Raw genomic sequence first — 20,961 nt, forward strand, 5'->3', positions numbered from 1 at the left:
CTATCTTCCTATGGGAAATATTTTTACCCACATTAATATCCAAATACATTTTATATATTTATTATACATTTTTTATTTATCTTTTTAAGTATACTGAATGCAGTTTATGCATATATGTGCTCAATTAGTAGTTTTCCAGTGCTCAGCTGAAACCCTTTTTCCTATAAGATGGTCTGAATACTCCATGAGGCATTTCGAGGGTTAATTCATTGGTAATTGACTCTAGTATAAAAGGTTAGAGAGGAAAGGGGGGGTCCTATACTCCTGATGAAGCCTATTGTCCTATTGGGCGAAACGCGTTGAGAGGACCCGCCCAGGATACGTGTTGATTGGCCCTGCCAGCCGCCAAGTGACGCGACGGAGCTCCGCGCAAACCGGAAGTGACGAATCGCCACGAAGAATACACTGGAGGTGATTCACCCGGCATCCAGGGAACATACACAGCAGTGCGGTGAGAGAGCCTGCCTTCCCGGGGCACAGAGGGGACACCTAGGGAGTGTGGCGATCACTCCTATCCCTGCAAGTGATTCTGACACTTCTTCTGCGTGGAGAGGAGAAACAGCTGCGGTGCGGTGAGCGGTGGCCACATCCAGACACTCCTGAGTCACTTGACACAAGTGCTAAATGCTTTTTATTGATTTTGTTATTGTAAGTGCACATTTTTAAACCTACATTATAAAGTTATCAATTTTATATTGATCTGCACCATGGAGATTTCTTCTTATCCTTTCATGTTCCTGTCTACCTGATGCACATGTGTGAGAGCCATCCTGTCTATATTCAGACTACAGCACAGATTCACCAGATCCAGTCTTTGCCCTTACCTATCTGCCATCTTGTGAGTAGGCTTTACACAAGAGCCAAGATTCCTCATATACTGCTATACTGAAGTTTACAGTCTGCACTTAGTTTTGTGTCTCTTTTGTTGTTTTTTCCTTCATGCTCCCCCTGGGTTGTGAGAACATATCGGCGTGGGAACGCTCAGGATCAGTTGGCTTGGTCCGTGGATCACATTTCCGCGCTGTTTCTGCTAACTTGTCAGCTGGTAGTAACGTCAGAGCGCGCAGGGGATTTTGGTCGGCGGCTGTTTCTTTCTTACAGTCGGTGAATCGCTTATCGCTATGCTCCGTAAGATCTATCGGCACTAGTAAAATCAGTGCGATCTTCACGGCAGGGTAGCTGTTCATAGAAATAAGCAGGCAAAAAGACCCTATGCGTTTCGTCTCTACTGAGAATTCCTCAGGGGTATCATATGTATATATGCTTTATTTATATAGCACCACCCAGGTACACAGCTCGTTACAATACATTACATAATATCATAACACAATGGGAATAAGCGCTTCAGACAAAACAATAGAAGCCGCCCCGAAGAGCTTACAATCTAAGTGGGGAGAACATACAGGGACAGTAGGAGGGTGTTCTGGGAAGTGTGTCTGCCAGGGGCCTAGGTCGATGTAAAGTATCAGCCACGGAGCTACTCATATGCTTCATTAAAGAGGTGCATTTTAAGAAAGGTCTTAAAGGTGGATAGAGAGGGTGCCGGTCGGATATTGAGGGGAAGGGCATTCCAGAGGTGTGGGGCAGTCAGTGAGAAGGGTTTTAGGTGGGAGAGAGTATTAGATACAAAAGGGGGTAGACAGAAGACATCCTTGAGCAGAACGCAAGATTCGGGATGGTGTATAGAGAGAAATTAGGGCTGAGATGTTAGGAGGAGCAGAAGAGTGTAAAGCTTTAAAAGTGAGGAGGAGAATTTTATAAGTAATACAGGATTTAATAGGAAGCCAGGAGAGGGATTTCAGCAGGGGAGACACTGTGACAGATTTAGGAGTAAAGTAATTCTAGCAGCAGCGTTGAGAACAGATGGTAAAGGAGAAAGGAAGGCCGGACCGTAGAAGATTACAATAGTTCAGACGGGAGAGAATGAGGGCCTGCGTTAAAGTTTTAGCAGTAGAGCGACAGAGGAAAGAGTGTATCTTTGCAATGTTACAAAGGAAAAGACTACAGGTTTTAGTTACATTGTGACTGTAAGAGGAGAATGTGAGGGAGGAGTCAAATGTGACCCCTAGGCAGCGTGATTGCGCTATTGTGTGTATGATAGTGCTGCCAACAGTAATGTAGAAGGGGCAATAGCGTAAAGCTCGGAGGAAGTATGAGGAGCTCTGGTTTTCCCATGTTAAGTTTAAGTCAGCAGAGGTCCATCCAGGATGATATCGCAGAGAGACATTAAGAAACTTTAGTCTGTACAGCAGGTGTAAGGTGAGGGGTAGAAACGTAAATGTCTGCGTCATCAGCATAGAGGTGATATTTGAACCCAAGAGATGTGATTAGGTCGCTTAGAGAAAGTGTGTACAGAGAAAAGGGGTGCATGGGATTTTTGGGGGGGGGGCACGGTGGTACAGAGACTCCACGCTCTTTCTCAAGGCATTTAAATTAATTTGCGCACCCCTGTTATAGGGTACCCAACAGAGAGATCACAGGAGGAGGTGAAATTAAGAAAAACAGGTAAGACGGCAGTTTGACTACAGAGTCAAAGACAGAGAAGAGTCGGCGTGGGTTAGATTTGTGCGTGTTGATTAGTGACGAAAAGTAGGTTTGTTTAGCCTGAGAGAGGGCAGAGATTAGTCAGGATAGCATAAATTTTAGTTGAAGGAAGTCTGCGAGAGTGTGAGATTTCCTCCAGAGGTGTTCAGAGGAACGAGTGCAGGAACGCAGCATGCGCGTGTGGCAGAGGAAAGAGTGCAGGAACGCAGCATGCGCGTGTGGCAGAGGAAAGAGTGCAGGAACGCAGCATGCGCGTGTGGCAGAGGAGAGAGTGCAGGAATGCAGCATGCGCGTGTGGCAGAGGAGAGAGTGCAGGAATGCAGCATGCGCGTGTGGCAGAGGAGAGAGTGCAGGAATGCAGCATGCGCGTGTGGCAGAGGAGAGAGTGCAGGAATGCAGCATGCGTGTGTGTGGGAATTTATCCAGGTCCTGGGTTAGAAGCCATAGAACGGTAGAGAAAAAGAGGGGAATATAAATGAAGAGGAAAACAGGGAAGAGTTTTATTTTGTGACCAGGTTGTCAGGGTCTGGAGCAAAGCTGAGAGAAGAGAGGGAGAAGCGCAAAGTGGGCACTGAAAATGGAGTTAGGATAAGTGCAAAGTGAATGATGTGCTAATTCCAATCTATGAGAGGTGGTGCGGTAGAGTGAAAATTGCTGTGACTTTGATAAAAAAAAATATTCTCCTTATATATAACCCCAGAATCCTGGGCCAGAAGGTGTGCAGCAGTACACTTCGTTTTACACTTCTGTTGAACTTGCTGTTAAACTCTGCTATGTATCCAACATTAAAGATGGGGTGCTCATTACCCCCTGCAGAGCTGCTTCCGCAGTCAGTGTAAACATAAGGTTAGGCATTTAGGAAAGAATAAATAGGCGACTTCCAAATTAAATGGGGGTCAATTCGGGGAATCCTTGATGGAGAAGGAGTTAGGAGTGCTTGTAGAAACAAAAGGCAAACAAGATCTTATCTTGCATTAAACAGGCAATGGATGGAAGGGAAGTAAACATAATGATGTCCCTTTTATAAAGCATTAGTAAGACCACACATTGAATATGGAGTACAATTTTAGGCACCACTCTATATATAAAAAAACAAAACATTATGGAACTAGAGAGAGTGCAGAGAAGAGCCACCAAATTAATAAAGGGGATGAAAAATCTGCTTTATGAGGAGAGGCTAGCTAAATTAGATTGATTTACATTAGAAAAAAGACGGTTAAGAGGGGTTATGATAACTATATAGAAATATATTCGGGGCAGTACAAGGAGCTTTCAAAATAACTATTCATCCCACGGGCAGTACAAAGGACTCGGGGTCATCCCTTTAGGTTGGAGAAAAGGAGATTTCACCAGCAACAAAGGGCAGTTACAATGTGGAATTCATTACCCATGGAGACTGTGATGGCCGATACAATAGATATCTTTAAAAAAAAGGTTGGACATCTTTATAGAGGAAAGGTATACAGGGATATACCAAATAAGTAAATAGGGGAAAGATGTTGATCCAGAGAGTAATCTGATTGCCATTATTGGAGTCAGGAATTAACTTATTTTTTCCCTACTAGACAGCATCGGATAATGTGTCACTGTTTTTTGTTTGCCTTCCTTTGGATCATTATACTGTTAGTACGGATATAAGATAAAGTATCTGTCATCTAAATTTAGCATTGGTTGAACTTGATGGACATATATCTCTTTTCAACCTCATCTACTATGTACAGTAACTATAGGTTTTTGAAAACTTTTAGCAAGGAGATGAAAATATTCAGCTTAAATCCTATATTTATATCCTGTAGTATGTATTTTTTTCTTAACACATACCTCAATGTGAAATTCTATCGAACATCTTTAATATGGTGAAATATTTATAGCCAATATATTTTTGGGACCTCATTTATTTTGACATGAAGAAGAGATGGGAAGGGTGTGAAAGGGATAGAAGTCTGACTTTTTATTGATAGCTAGACAAAAAGTGGAAACACGCACACGCCCGAGTTATAGATTTTTTTTAACCTCACGACAAAATACTAAATACCAATTGTTACATTTCCTCATGAAAGTATAAAACAAAGTTTATATGAATGTTTTAATGCATTGTGTGGCTGCTTCATGCAGCACCAAAGGTGATAAAAAGTGGAGGAGGTTTGTTTTTGGGAGGGGGTGGGGGGGTGATGTATGTAGGAAATCTGTAACATACATACAGTACCCTGATGTAAGAGTTATAAACCCAGGGGGGGGGGGGGCTGCTGCACGCTCCAAACCCACTGCTCCCCTAGTTGCAGCCCCCATGTAAACCCGGTTTAAAGAATTGTGATCTCACTGAATAAAAGGTTATATGTGAATATGTGAAGTCAGCAAGGCCTTTCAAAAGAATTTTAATTAAAAGCTTAGATATCTAGTGACTTTTTGGGGGTTGTTAAAGATTTGCTGTCACCGTTCCAAGTTACTAACGCAGTGTTGGGCTACATGATGTACATTGTTTGGTAGTGAACTATGTCTAATCCACCAATCCGGGGCTCCGGAAACCTTTACTATATAATGCTGTGACGCTATGGTTCCTTATAATGTGCTGTGGTAGTGACTGTCCACTATGTATGTAATAAAGTCACTGTAACTCCCCTTTAACCACGGAAGAGGGGGGGGCAGGGCAAAAGTGAACGGCGGGTGGGAACGAGAGCAATATGTACTCTACTGAACCCAAACCAGCACCAAAAATAATGCATAACAACTACCAACTGACTTAGCAAAAAGCACCATCATGTTGTATTAAACACTCACAATCTAGAGGACAGGCAATCACTGCTTCAGCGCGGCGATCTCCCAAGTAAAGGATCCTGCTGGACTTGGAAGCACTGTATGGTAGTAGCCAGACGCTGACACTGCTGAGGCCCCAGTACTGCCGCTGTACGCGCGCCCGCGAGACTGGCGGCGTGTGCAGCCGATTCCCCGGTCTGCAGGGAGCTGCAGACCAAAAGACCGGGGGGGGGACGTGGCGAGGGAGTGACGGCGGGTGGCCATGACGTCACCCGGCAGGTTCGCCCTCATTGGCTGAACCGCCGGGGGGCGTGGTTTAGCGCTCCGTAGCGAGTCCTGCTCTCAATTCTATTGAGAGCAGGAGCAACTCTCGCCCCAGCACTGCGGCCCCCCCTCGCAGCGGGCCCGGCGCCATTGAGGGGAGGGCTCTCGTCCCTGCAGCGTCCGCCACAGCAGGCGCTGCAGTAGCCAGCGGGGTCCAGCCCTACCGCAGACACCGCAGACACCGCAGACACCGCAGCGGGCTACCAGGCAGAAAGATCAGCAGACATAGTTTCCACGGAGGAGAACCGGCGCTTTGTCACAGAGCCCTGGGCGTGAAACATGTTACAGGATCTGCCAGGACTCTCTCTTTTCATGGTCACCTAATCCAGCGGTGCCTCCTTCAGCTGTGCACCGGCTCTCCTCCGTGGAATCTACGGTCACATGATGTACATGCATGTGCGGCCGATGAGCCCACACAAACATGTTACATATATGACACATTGTTTCATAGGAATGAATATATGTGAACGAATTTATAACATTCACTAATGTTAAAGTGAGAGTTCAGATTATTAGGGTTCCTACCTGTAGTAACTTGTGTCACGGAGACACACTCCAAGTAATAGCTTATTCTCAGCAACTTTACCTCTCCGTTTGTGCAGCCTCCCTGCAGGCAACGTACCACGCGGCGCCACGCGGGCTCAGTGGCGCAATGGGCCAGGCCCGTGCTGCATTCTTGCGGACAAGACCTACCGCAACGCGCGTCACTTTCTATAATTCAAGAATGTATTGGATGTTGTTCAAAGTTTTAGTCCCGTATTGGTCCTGGAGAAGGGCAGATTCACTGCAGAGTGTGATACCTTTTAGCGGTAAAACATTACAGAGATCTTCATACGTGAGATTATAATGTACAGACCTTCAGAGCCTCATAGGTCTCTTCTTCAAGTGCAGCAGCACAGTTAGAAACATATACTTATGATATACTCATCACTCTATGATATACAGTATATGTTTGATTCTAACTGTGCTGCCACATCACACTTACAGACAAATGACAATGATGGGTTTTATAACGTTTCCGTCCTCACCCTCACTCTATGCATTCCCATGGAAGGTTAAACATGGATAAATGGTGCATCAAACCCCTCTCCTATTCTCACTTTCCTCAAGCTCGGTTCCTTCCGCAGCCGCAGAGAAATAGCTGGGCTGGCATATTTAGGTGTGGTATCCTGGGGGTGAGTGTGAGCGTGTATGCGAGCCTCACTAATCACTCTCCATTCTCTATGTGCAATCTGTGATACTCTACTCACACAATACCTTTCCTGCCGGAGCAGTTTATACACAACTTGCTACATGTCGTACTTTTTTATTTTAGTGATTAGAAATAATACCTGCAATTTTATGGGGAAATAATAACGTTGCTACCCAATTAGTAAATGTTGGTTACCTGAATTCTTATTTAATAGCTGTGAAACTGTGGAGATAGGTATCGGTTTTAAGAGTTCTAGATTTTCCTGTTTTCTCAGGGCTTCATTTGCACTTTTTTTAATGTTTTCTCTGTAAATCAGTCTGTTGCAAATTCAAAAGATGAAAGGCGAGAAGCGATTTCATCAGGAATTTGATTTTGTGTAAGAGGGCGACTGCACATTTAACTCTTTGTGTCCGATGACGTACCCTGTAACGTACGAGGAATGACATGCTAGAAATGCTCGTTTTCTAGGGTGAGTTAATGTTCACCATGAACGTGATCGGAGTTGGAGTATTCTTCAGATGACGTGGTGTCTTCCCAAGACCATGTAATCACAAGACCAAGCGATTATTTGGCTGAGATCCAGAAAATCAGTGGGGTGGGCCTTACGCTAGTCAAAGGGTTAAACTATTAAACATACCAAGCAAAGAGAATGATGTGTTCTTTGGAAATGAACAACTTGTTGCATGATGCAGGAATGTGCGGCTCCATTACATACATGGTTAGCACCGAAGGCGGGATGAAGGGAATATACGGCACTGTAAGGAAGGGGTGTGCAAACTTTTTCATCTGTGCCCCCCTGCCTGCTCGCTCTCTTCTTCCCCCCCTCCCCCCTTACCTTGTCTCCGGCATTTCTGATGTCACAATGTCATGTGACCCCACGGCGTCATGTGACACCAGAAGCCGCTGGAGACAAGGTAAGTAACATACAGAGTGAAGATTTGCTCATTAGATGGGTGCAAATAAAGGTCTCTCCTTTCAATATATATCAAATAGTCCCCGGCCCGGTTCTTTTCTCAATTTATTGAGAAACAATAGAAAACATCTGTCACAGCCCCATGTCAGTCGGTTACATCATTCAGGCAGATAGAATGTAGTTATAGAGGGGAGCATTGCTAGCTTGCGTGTTCTTAGCTTGGAAGTTAAATGATTCTGAATTGTATAAATCCAAACGCAATCTTTATACATTTCCTTAACATAGCAATCACCTGTTTTTCTCAGTGTCAGCCCAAAATGTGCTTAGTCAAACATCAATGTTTAAACCAATGAGCCTTTATATAGCCATATTTACTGATTTAGAACACCCTTCTTTGTTCTGCCACTAAGTAACTATAATTAATCCTATGTCACATAGTTACATAGTTACATAGTTACATAGTAGATGAGGTTGAAAAAAGACGTAGGTCCATCAAGTTCAACCTATGCTAAATTTAGACAACAAAAGATGTTCCTCATCTTTTAAGACCCATCTCTATTGTATGGTCTTACTACTATTTAATTAACCTTTGAATCCAAACTGTTGCAATTTAGTAGACATTAAACACACACCTGGCTGTCGTCAGCTTATCTGTGCTGAGTCAGCTAATAATCTTCCAATATAAGTTCTAACTTAATACTAAATTACTTATTTTAACTAGCTACCTGCTGAATATATATGTATATAGAGAATATAGCAGAATTAACATTTGGGCTTGAAATCATCCTCTCTTTACAGAGGCCTCGCGTGCTCCCCCGTAATTTAATTTCAAATGCTTTGGGGAAGAGCGAGGAGCCTCTGTAAGTGCTTGGGACCATGAACAGTCTTTTGGAGTCCAATCTCAGATGATAAGTGCTGCGTGTGGTAGGGGTGAGGAGCTTGTTCAGATAGGTGGGTAGCCGGCCCAGAAAGTATTTGAAGGCAAGACAGGAAAGATGAACTTTGCACCTAGGCTCAAGTGATGAGCAATCTAGTAATTTGAGCATTTCGCAGTGATGTGTGTTGTAGTTACATTGGAGGACAAAGCGGCATATTGAATTGTAGAGGGTATCTAGTTTGCTAAGCTGGGGTTGGGGTACCGAGCCATATACTATGTCCCCATAATCTATAATTGGTATTAACCTCTGCTGTGGGATGTGCTTTCTGACCAGCAGGATTAAGGGAGGATTTGTTCCTATAAAACAGGGGTGCAAACTGGGGGGCGCAAGATTTTCCAGGGGGGGCGGGAGGGCATGGCGGTTGCAGAAGCCCTGCGCTTTACCTCAAGGTATTAAACTTAATGCCGAGGGATCGTGTGTGGCCTCTGCAACTTCCCTTACCTTGTCTTCGGCGACGCGTCGCCATGGCAACGCGGCGGGATCACATGACGCCGAAGACCAGGTAATGAGGGGCGCAGGGGGAAACGTTTGTGCACCGATGCAATAAAGTACACTTAGTTTGAATGTCAGGGTATCAATGTGCATCCCGAATGTTAAGTGGGAGTCAAACCACATGCCCAGATATTTGAAACTAACGACAGGGGCTAGGTAACCACTAAATTACAAGAAACTACTGTATAAGCAAGCACAATAAATCTTACATCTCTGAACTTCATTGAAATTCCCAAGGAAACCTTCAGAGACTGAGAGACAAAAAAACTGGTTGAGTCTGTTTTTGACCCGGTACAATAAAGCCAGGTGTTTGCTTTCCCCTCCGGCATTAAAAATCAAAATTAAATACAAGAAAACTATTTGGCTTCACAATTATGTTTAATTACATGTCAGATTTTAGCCACTGTTCATAAAACGTATTATTCATGCACTACCACCCAGTGCAAAACCGCAAGTCCAAAAATGCTGTTTCTGTGGCAACGGGTAATAGGTTTAAATACTTAATAAAATTCAGAATGTTTTAAAGCCCGTTTTAAACATAAGATTGTAGGTCAAGCATGGAGGAATAAAACGGACCAGATTTCTGTTTTTTAAATGAATACATCATACTGTATGGGCTACGTATAAAGGTCTGTGTGTATGCAATGACTGCTATTCACAAAGAGGCATGTTGCAGCACCAGTGCATCCGCTGCATTTGAAAGGATTGTGTGATGTCTGTGCCAGCCTGCAATTTGGTGAGTGACTATATTGGGCAAAGGAGGAGTTCTATGACAGACATTCTAATCAGGTGAGTCAGGTTGTTTTGTCTTTTTTGCAGTTCTGCTACTGACATGTTGCAGGTCTAAAGATGCACAAACCTCACAGATCTGTGTCAAATGTATGACACTGTTACATGTTTCTTTACTTCTAACACAAGAGAGCTCTCCACATAGTAACTCCTTGGCATTGTCTCAGTTTGCTTCCCCAGATCCTCCTCTCACTGTTTGGTCCCAGGAGCATTTAGTTCGAAAATTCTGTTTTCGTTTCAAAACTGTACTTTTTGTACAAAACGAGTTAAGGTTTCAACAACCAATTATTTAGCAAGTTAAGTAACGATCGGATTCTTGGGGTATTTGCTAAATTACATATTCACAACACTTCAAGCCAAGTCTAATATTTATATAGTATTTTTTTCCAATACAAATATTTAATTTTCATGTATAAAATAAATAGCATGTTTTATTAAAGGGGTGGTGTAACCAGGCATTGCCAGGAATACATGACAACAATTCACTCAGTCTACAGAGATTTACTTCTTGCAGAAAAAGGAAGCCACTTACCATCTCATTTTCCTCTCCTTCACTGAGCAATGCATGGTGACCTTCCTTATATGTTTCACCCATCAATCCCACATACAAAAACAATGGGGTTCTCCTCACAAGGGACAGCTTATTATGCACCCAACAACCCCCTTCCCTGTACTGAATTCAACTTTCTGTAAGTACTTAGCAATACAAGGCACACACCTTCCTGGACAGATACGGCTCCTCCTGTGAAGGAATGAATGCTGACTCCTCCTTCTAATTCAGCCAGGTGTTGTAACCTATTCATCGTCAATGGGACCCTGTATACATCCCATACAGACATCGCTGCATGCAGTGACATGTAAAGAGGGGCCATATAGAGGGTAAACACTCCAAAAGGATTTAAACAAAGGGGGTTATTTAAACATGGTCAGGCAGTCACATGGGCAAAAGGATTTCGACTGAAAAATATGGACAACATAACTTTGTACATATAATCATTTTTATATGATTTACATTATATTCTTGTTTTTCTCCAGAGATTGCATTTTTGACAGGGGTGAGAGAGTCTATCAGTCCTCAAGCCCCCCCAACTTCAGTCCTCAAGCCCCCCCAACAGGTCAGGTTTCCAGGATATCCCTGCTTCAGCACAGGTGGCTCAGTCAAAGACTGGGCCTCTGATTGAACCACCTGTGCTGAAGCTGGGACATCCTGAAAACCTGACCTGTTGGGGGGGGGGGCTTGATGTCTGGAGTTGAGCAACCCTGGTCTATGGTACAGGCATACCCCGCATTAACGTACGCAATGGGACCGGAGCATGTATGTAAAGTGAAAATGTACTTAAAGTGAAGCACTCCCTTTTCCCCACTTATTGATGCATGTACAGTACGGCAATCGTCATATACGTGCATAACTGATGTAAATAAGGCCTTTGTAAAAGGCTCTATAGTCTCCCTGCTTGTGCACAGCTTCGGTACAGGTAGGGAGCCGGTATTGCTGTTCAGGATGTGCTGACAGGCGCATGCGCGAGCTGCCGTTTGCCTATTGGGCGATATGTCCTTACTCGCGAGTGTACTTAAAGTGAGTGTCCTTAAAGCGGGGTATGCCTGTACTTCCTCATTAGATGAGAACAGACGAGGATGAGATGGGAGGCACGGTTACTGCTCCCGATGGGTTACACAATAATGCCGGCAGTACCGCTTGTACAGCAAGTTCAGACCCTGCTACATATCTCCCCGGAAGTTTGGCATCTTGCCAAATGCTGATGAATAATAAGGGCAGCTTTAAGCCAAACCCTGAATCAATTGAAAACATTTCAAATCATGCACACCTATAAAATGTAAACTACCTGTCCTGCCGAAGCTAACCAACAATTTACACAGCACAAAACATTACAATTGTTCCCGGTGTAGGTGACTCACCGTGTATCTGTGTTTCAGGAAAAGCATAAAAGTGCAACGATTGGAGACTATGGTTCTGAAAACGAAGGCTCCCAGCGCACCCCGGAGTAACGGAGACATTCCCGCCAGCGATGGGATTTCTACTGCGCGGAAAATACGGCAATGAACATTTTCAGGCTACAGACATTGTTTGCCTTTAACTCACCGAAACATTGTGTTTAAGTTTAAGACAAAAAAAAAAGAAGCCATATTAACCCCTTATTAAGCTGCAAGGTAGGGAATGCATAACCTGCCATTTGCATAGCTTAAATGTAAATAACTAATGGGACGTCAACAACCAGCAAACTGAACAAACACAAGTAGAAGTTACGCTGCAGACTAACATGCTGTTTGATCAACCAGCCTCACACTGATGAGACCCAAAAGGTCGAAACAGCTGTCCGTGAGTAGGGTTACTGGCCCTGCTCTTTTTAGCAGTGTAATGCGGCAGGCAGAAGCTCATAGCAGAGACAAAAATACAAGGGGAGCGCGGATCAATATGTGATAGTGAAGATAAATACAAAAGGCAGACTGGTTAGTATTTTAGCCAGACTTACCTGACACCTCGAGGGCGCACAAGGCTACAATGAGACCTCAGTCAATGCACTCCTTTTGGTGTATTCTACGTGCATATGGGATAATACAATGGGTATATTAAATAATACAGATACTCATACTTGTGTGAGTGCGGTCTTCTCAAAGGTTTCTTGTCTTTGGTCCTCCCAAGACCTAGAATCGCCCTGTTTCACTCTCTGTGTGATCTTCTTGCCGCAGTTCTTGGAATCCTCCCCCAATGTGGTAGGAATAGGGGGGACGGTGGGACATTAGGGATAAAAGATAAAACAATGCAGTCAAAAATAGTCAGACTGGTTAGCGAGGTAGTCAGACTTACCTTACACCATAGAAATGCACAAGGGTAAAAACAACACAGTCAGTGCACTCCTAAGGGTATATACTACATGGGGATAAGAAGGTACAAATATATCATCAATGTGACAGTTGAAGTCCCCAAAGATAAGAACAGAGGAGTCTGAGGAGAGAAAGAAGGAGAACCAGGATTCAAAGTCATTGAGAAAGACGGAAGGGGGATGAGCAGAGGTAGGTGGGCGATAGATGACCGCTACGTGGACAGGGAAAGGAGAAGAAAACTGAACAGTGTGAGCCTCAAAGGAGGGAAAAGAAAGAGAGGAAGGAATAGGAAGGGTTCGGTAACCGCAGAGAGAGGAGAGCAGGAGCCCCACGCCTCCACCCCTGCCATCAAGGCGCAGAGTGTGGGAGAAGGAAAGGCCACCATAAGAGAGGGCAGCTTCCAGCGCTGAGTCAGACTGAGTGAGTCAGGTCTCAGTTATAGCAAATAGGAGCAGAGAGTGAGAGAGAAAGAAGTCATGCACAGAGAGGAACTTGTTAGAGAGGGAGTGAGCATTCCAAAGGGCACAGGAGAAAGGGAGAGAGGAGGGAGGGTGGCAGGGGATGGGTATGAATTTTGAATGAGTAGAAGTTGGATGTGGGAGGCGAGGATGAGAACATGTAGAAATACGGCAGGTACCAGGATTGGGAGAGATATCCCCAAAAGCAAATTCTGGTGTATTGCAGGAAGGAGTCAAAGGGCGCAGATAGGAAAAGAGTTCATATGTACTGAGAGGTGGAGAGGGAAGGAGAGATGGAAATATATGAATGGGGTTAGAGACATAATTAGGCTGGTAGAAAGAAACCTGCAGTTTGAAAAGAAGGGTCAGAGCAATGTAACTAAATCCCTCACGATCAGGTTACTGTTACATATAGACTGTGCTATTTCTTCATATTATGTTTCTGGTAGAACATGCATCTTATTATAGTCTATCATGTATTGTTTGTACTCTGTAAAGACCATTTTATTCTATCCTCTGCCTTGTATTTACCATTAACATAACACTAGGGTTGTCAAGGTTCCCCCATCCTGAGCGTGGGATTTGCTAGGCCCCTTTCACCTCCGGAGAAGGGATCCACACTCTGACAGTTAGGACGCATGGGGTGGTATATGGCACAATGGGGCGGGGTTATGATGGGGTGGGGTTAAGCTGGGATGGGCGTGTTTAAGATGGGGCGGGGTTATGATGGGATGGGGCGGGGTTATGATGGGATGGGGCAGGGTTATGATGGGATGAGGCGGGGTTATGATGGCATGGGGCGGGGTTATGATGGCATGGGGTGGGGTTATGATGGGATGGGGCGGGGTTATGATGTCATGGGCGGGGTTATGATGGGGGGGTCATGATGGGATGGGGTTATGATGGGATTGGCGGGGTTATGATGGGATTGGCGGGGTTATGATGGGGGGGGTCATGATGGGATGGGGTTATGATGGGAGGGGTTATGATGGCATGGGCGGGGTTATGATGGGGGGGTCATGATGGGATGGGCGGGGTTATGATGGCATGGGGCGTGGTTATGATGGGGCGGGCGGTTATTAGGACTCAGGTTCTCCGTCAGGATCAGATTTACCTCATTCTGCATGACATTATGATACTCGCGGAATGAATGGCGTGAGTCTTGGCGTGGTTCCAATATAAAAATGTCGAGGTAAAACAATTGCTTATGATGAAATACATATTATTGTTGAATCTTTGAGAACTAACATCTTAGAAACACATACTATATCAAGACTTTGCGGAGCATTGAATAATCTGACAATTTATATAAAAAATGAATAATTAAATGTTATGAGGATTTTAAATACCTAATTTCTAAACATATCGTAGCCTAAATCCAACTATTGATCATCTAACCCACTATTTATTTTAGCTATTAGTAACAGTGGAGTGAAATAGCTTTACCTTGCAGAGCGTCTGGACGGAAACCTACACTTACACCTTACAATAGTAACATCTGTACTCAGTGCCGTCTTAACGCATGGGCATGCTGGGCAGTTGCCCGGGGGCCCCACGAGCATAGGGGCCCCATGCTAATCTATGCACAGACCAGAATTTAACACTAATTTTCCGATCACCCGCCTCAACATTCAAATCTCCCGCTAACTCGGTAGAAGAAGAAAAATGACGACTTGTAGCGGAGAGTTGGCGGGGCCCAGTGCACTGCTTTGCCCGGGGGCCTATAATGCGGTTAAGACGGCCCTGAGGCCGTACTTGTAAACTGCTGGAACTGGAATACGTTTGGAGGGAATTTACTGAGCTGTAGTAAAATGAAGGAAAGCGCACTCACAAACCGATGTGTTCCTGCCCTGGACACATTTCACGTGAGCTTGTAGGAGCCGCTTTCCTCTGTGCAAGGATGGTATAGCTCCTCCCACTGCGTCCGAGCACCAGCACCTCAACCTTTAACATTACCTTGCATAAAAAACAATTACAGAAACAAAATACTTTAAGGCGATAATATATATAATAATATTTCTCTATCATTACATTTTACGGACCTGATTTTTTCAAAAAATCAAGTGTCCTTAATGTAGGATCTTCCCTCTACCAATAACGGTTGTAAAAATGTGTCTACAAAAATTGACAATGGAAAAACCGGACAACCGTTAGTGGTAGAGGGAAGATCCTACATTAAGGACACTTAAAATGTAATGAGATAAATATTACTGGTGACCATGGATGTCACCAGTCTCTATACTATCATCCCACACACTGATGGTCTAGAAGTGGTCATAGAGAAATTAGAGGCAAGTCACACAACAGGCCCGCCAGCTGATTACATCATGCTCCTGTCACATTTTATTTTACATAAGAATTACTTTAAATTTGAAACAAATTTCTACTTGCAAATGACAGGCACCGCAATGGGGAGCAATGTAGCACCATCTTAGGCAAATCTCTACATGTCCCTTTTTGAGGAACAACACATCTATGACACACAATATTTTGGGAAAATGCTCTTTTATTGTCGTTATATAGACGACTTGTTTATCATCTGGAAGGGAACAGAAAATGAACTAATTTAGTTCTTTACACACTTAGCTGCATTACCCACGCCAGTTAAATTCACAAAGAACTGGAGCAATACCCAAATATCATACCTAGCTGTATTAATTACGTACGATGGGCATGAATTGCATACAGACTTGTTTAGAAAACCTACTGATAGGAATTCAACCCTACATGGCTCCAGCTTTCATCCAGCCTCTCTAAAGAGAATGTTACCCGTATTCGCAGAAGATAAGGGCGGGAAGAATTGTTGACAGACCTTTACACCTAGATAGAACCATAAAAGAAATAAAAACAAGGTTCCTAGATCGTGGACATAAAATGTCCACGGTAGAAAAAGCTTTAAAAAAAGAACCACAAGTGATTAATACACAAGTGGAGAGTGATAAAATGACGTTTGTCAGCAAGTATACTACTGCGAGTAGATTTGTTAAACAAACAATTCAAAAACTCTGGAGGATTTTACAATCAGACCAAACATTAGGTAAAATTTGTAGAGAAATCCCGAGATTTGCCTACTAGAGAAGTAAAAACCTCAAGGATATTCTTATTAAAGCAGATAAAAAAGAGCATTATGTAGGATGGCATTTCCTCAGTGACCCAAAACCAGGCTGTTACAAATGTTTTAAATGTTCAGTTTGTAATAGTTTAATGACATGAATGTAGTCACCCAAGAAGTGGTGCTAAATTCAAAATCAATAAACGTATCACCTGCACAACTACATGTTGTGTATATCATTAAATGTCCCTGCGGCCTCTTGTATGTGGGTAAAACAAACAGGAGTTTATAGACCAGATTTATTGAACATAACAGTAGAATAAACAATAAATCAGAAAATACTGTTTTTATTAACCACTGCGTAGACTGTAAACATCCGGTCTCATCCCTTCGTTTAATGGCTATTGTGCATATAAAAAGAAGCTCGACAGGTTCTGATATTGAAACAATTTTATTACAGCGGGAGACATACTGGACTTACACTTTAGATAGAGCAGCTCTTATTACAGGTTGCATGGCTGCTGTTGTTGTTGTTATTGCCTCTCTAGCAAGGACTGATCTCTCATGTGAGTAACACCAGGGCAGATTGACAAGCATTCTAAAGTTTTTAATCTTTTAAACCACTTTTTAAGCACTTACTATGATCACTGTTTCACATTTAGGATATGTCACCCCTGATTACATATGACATTTTTCATGCACTTTAAGGACTGAGAGATCACAAAAGAGGAGATGTGGGTGTGTGTAAAAGGTGAAGAGCCTGAATACACAACGTGGCACATTAAGAGACGCAGAGCTGAAGAAAAGGATCACGTCACTGGACCCATGGCAACGGAGGACACTGGATTCCTGGACAAGACGCGAGCACAGATGAGAGAAGGATTACAAGCTCACAGGACGCATGAGCAGCCCCCTAATCATCGCGAGAGGTGGAGGACCAATCCAGACGGGACGGGTGACGTCATGACTAACCGGAACGTGTAAGAGGACGCTGGAACGCAAGCACAAATAACGCGTGTGCAGAAGACAAGGGACACGTAGAAGTCCAATCAGGAGCTAAGATGACGTCGCTGACACGCAAAACTGAAATTAAGCTCTCACGAACTGCAAGGACTGAGCATGTGGATCGGACTAATCAGGGGAGACGGATTGGGGTCAGCTGGGGGGATTTTTTACCTGTTTTCACCTGTTGTATTTTCTTTTGTTGGGGGTATATATACTGGGCTTATTCTCAGTTGGTTTATGCCTAGTCACTTGAGAAAGACCTATCGGTCGAAACGTTGTGTGGCACAAATAAATTAGCTTTATTTAGAAAACCGTAGAGCGTTGGATCCTTCTTTTCCTGAGTATTACCCTGGAATCACTGTATGTATTTATATTTATTTTCATTGTGGTGTGCAGCATACTCTTTTATTCAGTCTGATCTATGTCGACATGACCACAAGGGAGGTTCGATTTCGAGTGTTGCAAAAGAACCAGCACTTACCTGTGTCGCTGCGGAGCGGAGTCTCGAGGGGCCGAGGTCACCTGTGCAGAGACAACCGGAGCGGCGGAGTCCCACGGCCGTGGTGACTTCCAACGCGGGCAGCGGAGAAGACCCCATCCCGAGCCGACGGAGCGGTGAGACACACCCTTACCCTCCACAGGCGCCGGTGGTGGCAACGGCGGAGGAAAGCCTAGCCCAGGCCGGAGCGGAGAGCTGAACCTTCACTTCCGGCGGCGGATGTCATTGTGGAGGAAGAGGTACCGGTGGGGAGCCCAACCCAAGATGGCGGCGGTGAGTCCCGCGAGATCGACGTCACATCCGGCGGACACAGTGGAGTCGGGTGGAAGGTGGCCGCGTCCTTGCATCCACAGAACTGCACCAGGTCGCCTGAGTCCGGGAAGAGCTGGCAGGCCCTGCGAAGCCTGGGAATCGTGAGACGGGTGAACCGGAATGCCAGTCCGATGTTACCGGGCAAGGTAGCGAGAAGTTGCGGGTCGTAGCCCCGCGTCTGCTGACAGCGTTTCCCTATGCCCAACCCCCGGCCATAGTTAAGACACCTGTCCCTGTCACGTCATCATCTGGGTCCCAGTCTAGCCAAGGGTTGTCTGCGGAGTCACGGGCCACTTCTGAGGAACGGACTGGGGAAAACTTGGACTGGGGGAACTGTTTTACCTCCGATGATGGGTCGGGGAGGGGAACATATATGTGGAAGGTATCATCATGTCCTAGTGAATGTACCAGCCTAATGAGTGTCACAAGTAGGCCAGGAACTGCATTAGGCATTAGACAGTGAGCTTTTTAAGTGATAAATACAGTTAGACTACAGTTTGACTAGAGGTGACTGGGGACTGCATCCTTTCTGCAAACTCTTTTACTCAAGACAACAAACGGTAAGCTATTCAGATCACACTATGATCCCATGCTTGCTAACCTGCCTATTTCAACCCCCCACCCCTTTACAACTTATTTACTGCAGTCTCTCCCAAAACTGACTGCACAATACACTGAAACCCTGAACTGACTCTAACATTGCAATACAGCTAAACATCTGACAAGGAACAGGCACACATCTGCTGTTAGTCTGCTCACACTCACTCTGCTCACAACAGCTCCTTGCAGCACTGCCTACCTCTGGCATCATGAACCTGCTATGTATTTTATTTTTTTTCTTTCTCCTGGCCTCATGGAGATGTTACTCCCTCTATCCACTACAAACTCCTCCATCCTGGCCCACACCCAACATCACCATACACCCTGGACTACTCAAAAGCCTTGCACTATCTACTGAATGTTGGTGGAGAACTCTAAAAACCAGCACACCAACCACTGCTCACTCAAATGGCAAACATCACAAATCTACAACTTGCAAACAACTACCCAAATTTCTACTCATACTATTACTCTCTTTAGCAGGTGATATTGAAACTAACCCAGGTCCTCCCATTTCAGCTCTGTCCCATGCCCCTGTGAATTCCACCTTTAAATTCCAAAAAGGGCTATCTGTCGCCCATATAAACATCCGGAGCCTGCTGCCCAAACTGGATGAACTAAGGGCATGGTGCCTTATGCATAAACCCAAAGCCATCATTCTTACAGAAACATGGCTATCCCCTAAAACCCCTGATGCAAATATCGCCATTCAGGGATACTCCATTTTTAGGAGAGATAGGTCAAAGAGAGGAGGAGGGGTGTTATTTTATATTGCAGACACCTTACAATTTACACTGTTAAATTGCCCACCAAGTCCACCCTCTTTTGAAACTCTAGTTGGCAAAATCTGCCTCCCCTTTTCTTAGCCCATCTTGCTTGCTGGCATCTACCGCCCCCCTAAAGCCCCTCTACAATCCTTGACTGATATCACCCAATTTCTTGGCTCCATTTCCTCTCTGAATGAGTAGAGTGAGCTGCTAGTTCTTGGGGATTTCAACCTCAATTGGCTTGACCCTAAAAACCACAAAATCCAGATACAACTCAAGTCACTTAACCTATCGCAACTCATTTCCCAACCCACACGGATAAACCTGAAATCGCATAACCATTCCTTGCTAGACTGGATTCTCTCCTCAAACCCCAGAAGAATCCAATTCTCTGGCATCCTTCCTGATATTTTCCTGACCATGCAATAGTGTACTGTGTAAGGAAAATTAAACCGCCCCATTCAAGCCCTAAAGTTCTCCTCACTAGACCATTTAAAAACTTTAACCCACAACAGTTTCTGGATGACCTTACCAACTGCCCATGGCACAGAATCGATTTAATTCCCGACCCCGATTCTGCGCTCGACTATTTCCAATCCGAGTTCTTAAAACTCTGCGATACCCATGCTCCACTACGCAAAATAAGGGTACGGGGGGCCCACCTTCCATGGGTTACACCTGACCTTATAGCACTCTACCAGTTCAGGGATGCCTTGTGGAAAAGCTACAAAGTAACTGGCACTACCAAGGATCTCAATCACTACAGATGCATGCGGAACATGTGCACAAGGCAAACAAGGCATGCAAAAGCACAATATTACGCTGACAATCTCCACCAAAATACATCCAACCCAGCTAACTTCTGGAAGGTTATCAACAATATATTCCAGCCTCCTAACCATCAACAACCAAGTAATATCACTAAGGGGGACAAACCCCACTGACATTGCAAATGCATTCAATGATTACTTTGTGGGGTGTGCCACTAACTTATTAGCGAAACGCAGCACAAACCCCAAACATGAATCTCATCCTGGGAGTATCCCTACAGTCCCACCCCCTCCCAACACTGCCCACAATTTTCAATTTAGCCCAGTATCTGAAGAGGAGATTACACAAGCGCTCCTCAAACTAAAACTAAGCAGCCAATGTGGACCCGACTTACTACAATCTAGGTTCCTACGACTTGGTGCCCCAGCCATTGACAAACCAATTGCGTCCATACTCAACTCTATCCTGTCTGCAGGCCATATCCCTAAGACCTGGAAAGCTGCCAGAGTTGTCCCAATCTTCAAAAGTGGGGACAAAAACACTGTCTCAAACTACAGGCCAATCTCACTTCTCCCAATTCTATCCAAAGTCATGGAAAAATGTGTCCACTCCCAATTAAGCGATTTCTACACCAAGACAAATTTCCCTAGCCAATTCCAGTCTGGGTTTCGTCCCAAACACTCCACCGTAACTACCCTGCTAAAAGT

General features: G+C 44.5%; 1 protein-coding gene and 1 long non-coding RNA gene across 6 annotated transcripts in view; one reads left to right on the plus strand and one right to left on the minus strand.

Annotated features, from left to right (window-relative positions):
• Positions 1-14,021, minus strand: part of LOC142466205 (putative cation-transporting ATPase 13A4) — a 76,961-nt gene extending 62,940 nt beyond the window's left edge. For 2 of the 5 annotated variants that reach the window (XM_075571093.1, XM_075571092.1), the window contains exon 1: positions 10,479-10,654. In XM_075571093.1, coding sequence (XP_075427208.1) covers positions 10,479-10,541 — 63 coding nt within the window. In that variant the 5' untranslated portion in view covers positions 10,542-10,654. The other 3 variants (XR_012788088.1, XM_075571090.1, XM_075571094.1) reach the window with 3 other exon arrangements.
• LOC142466223 (uncharacterized) lies at positions 9,601-12,143 on the plus strand. Its single transcript, XR_012788090.1, has 2 exons — positions 9,601-9,946; positions 11,882-12,143. It is a non-coding gene; the product is annotated as an uncharacterized LOC142466223 (long non-coding RNA).
• Positions 14,022-20,961: the final 6,940 nt, after the last annotated feature.

The sequence above is a fragment of the Ascaphus truei genome, chromosome 14, assembly GCF_040206685.1.
Source record: "Ascaphus truei isolate aAscTru1 chromosome 14, aAscTru1.hap1, whole genome shotgun sequence".
In the NCBI taxonomy this organism is placed as follows: Eukaryota; Metazoa; Chordata; class Amphibia; order Anura; family Ascaphidae; genus Ascaphus; species Ascaphus truei.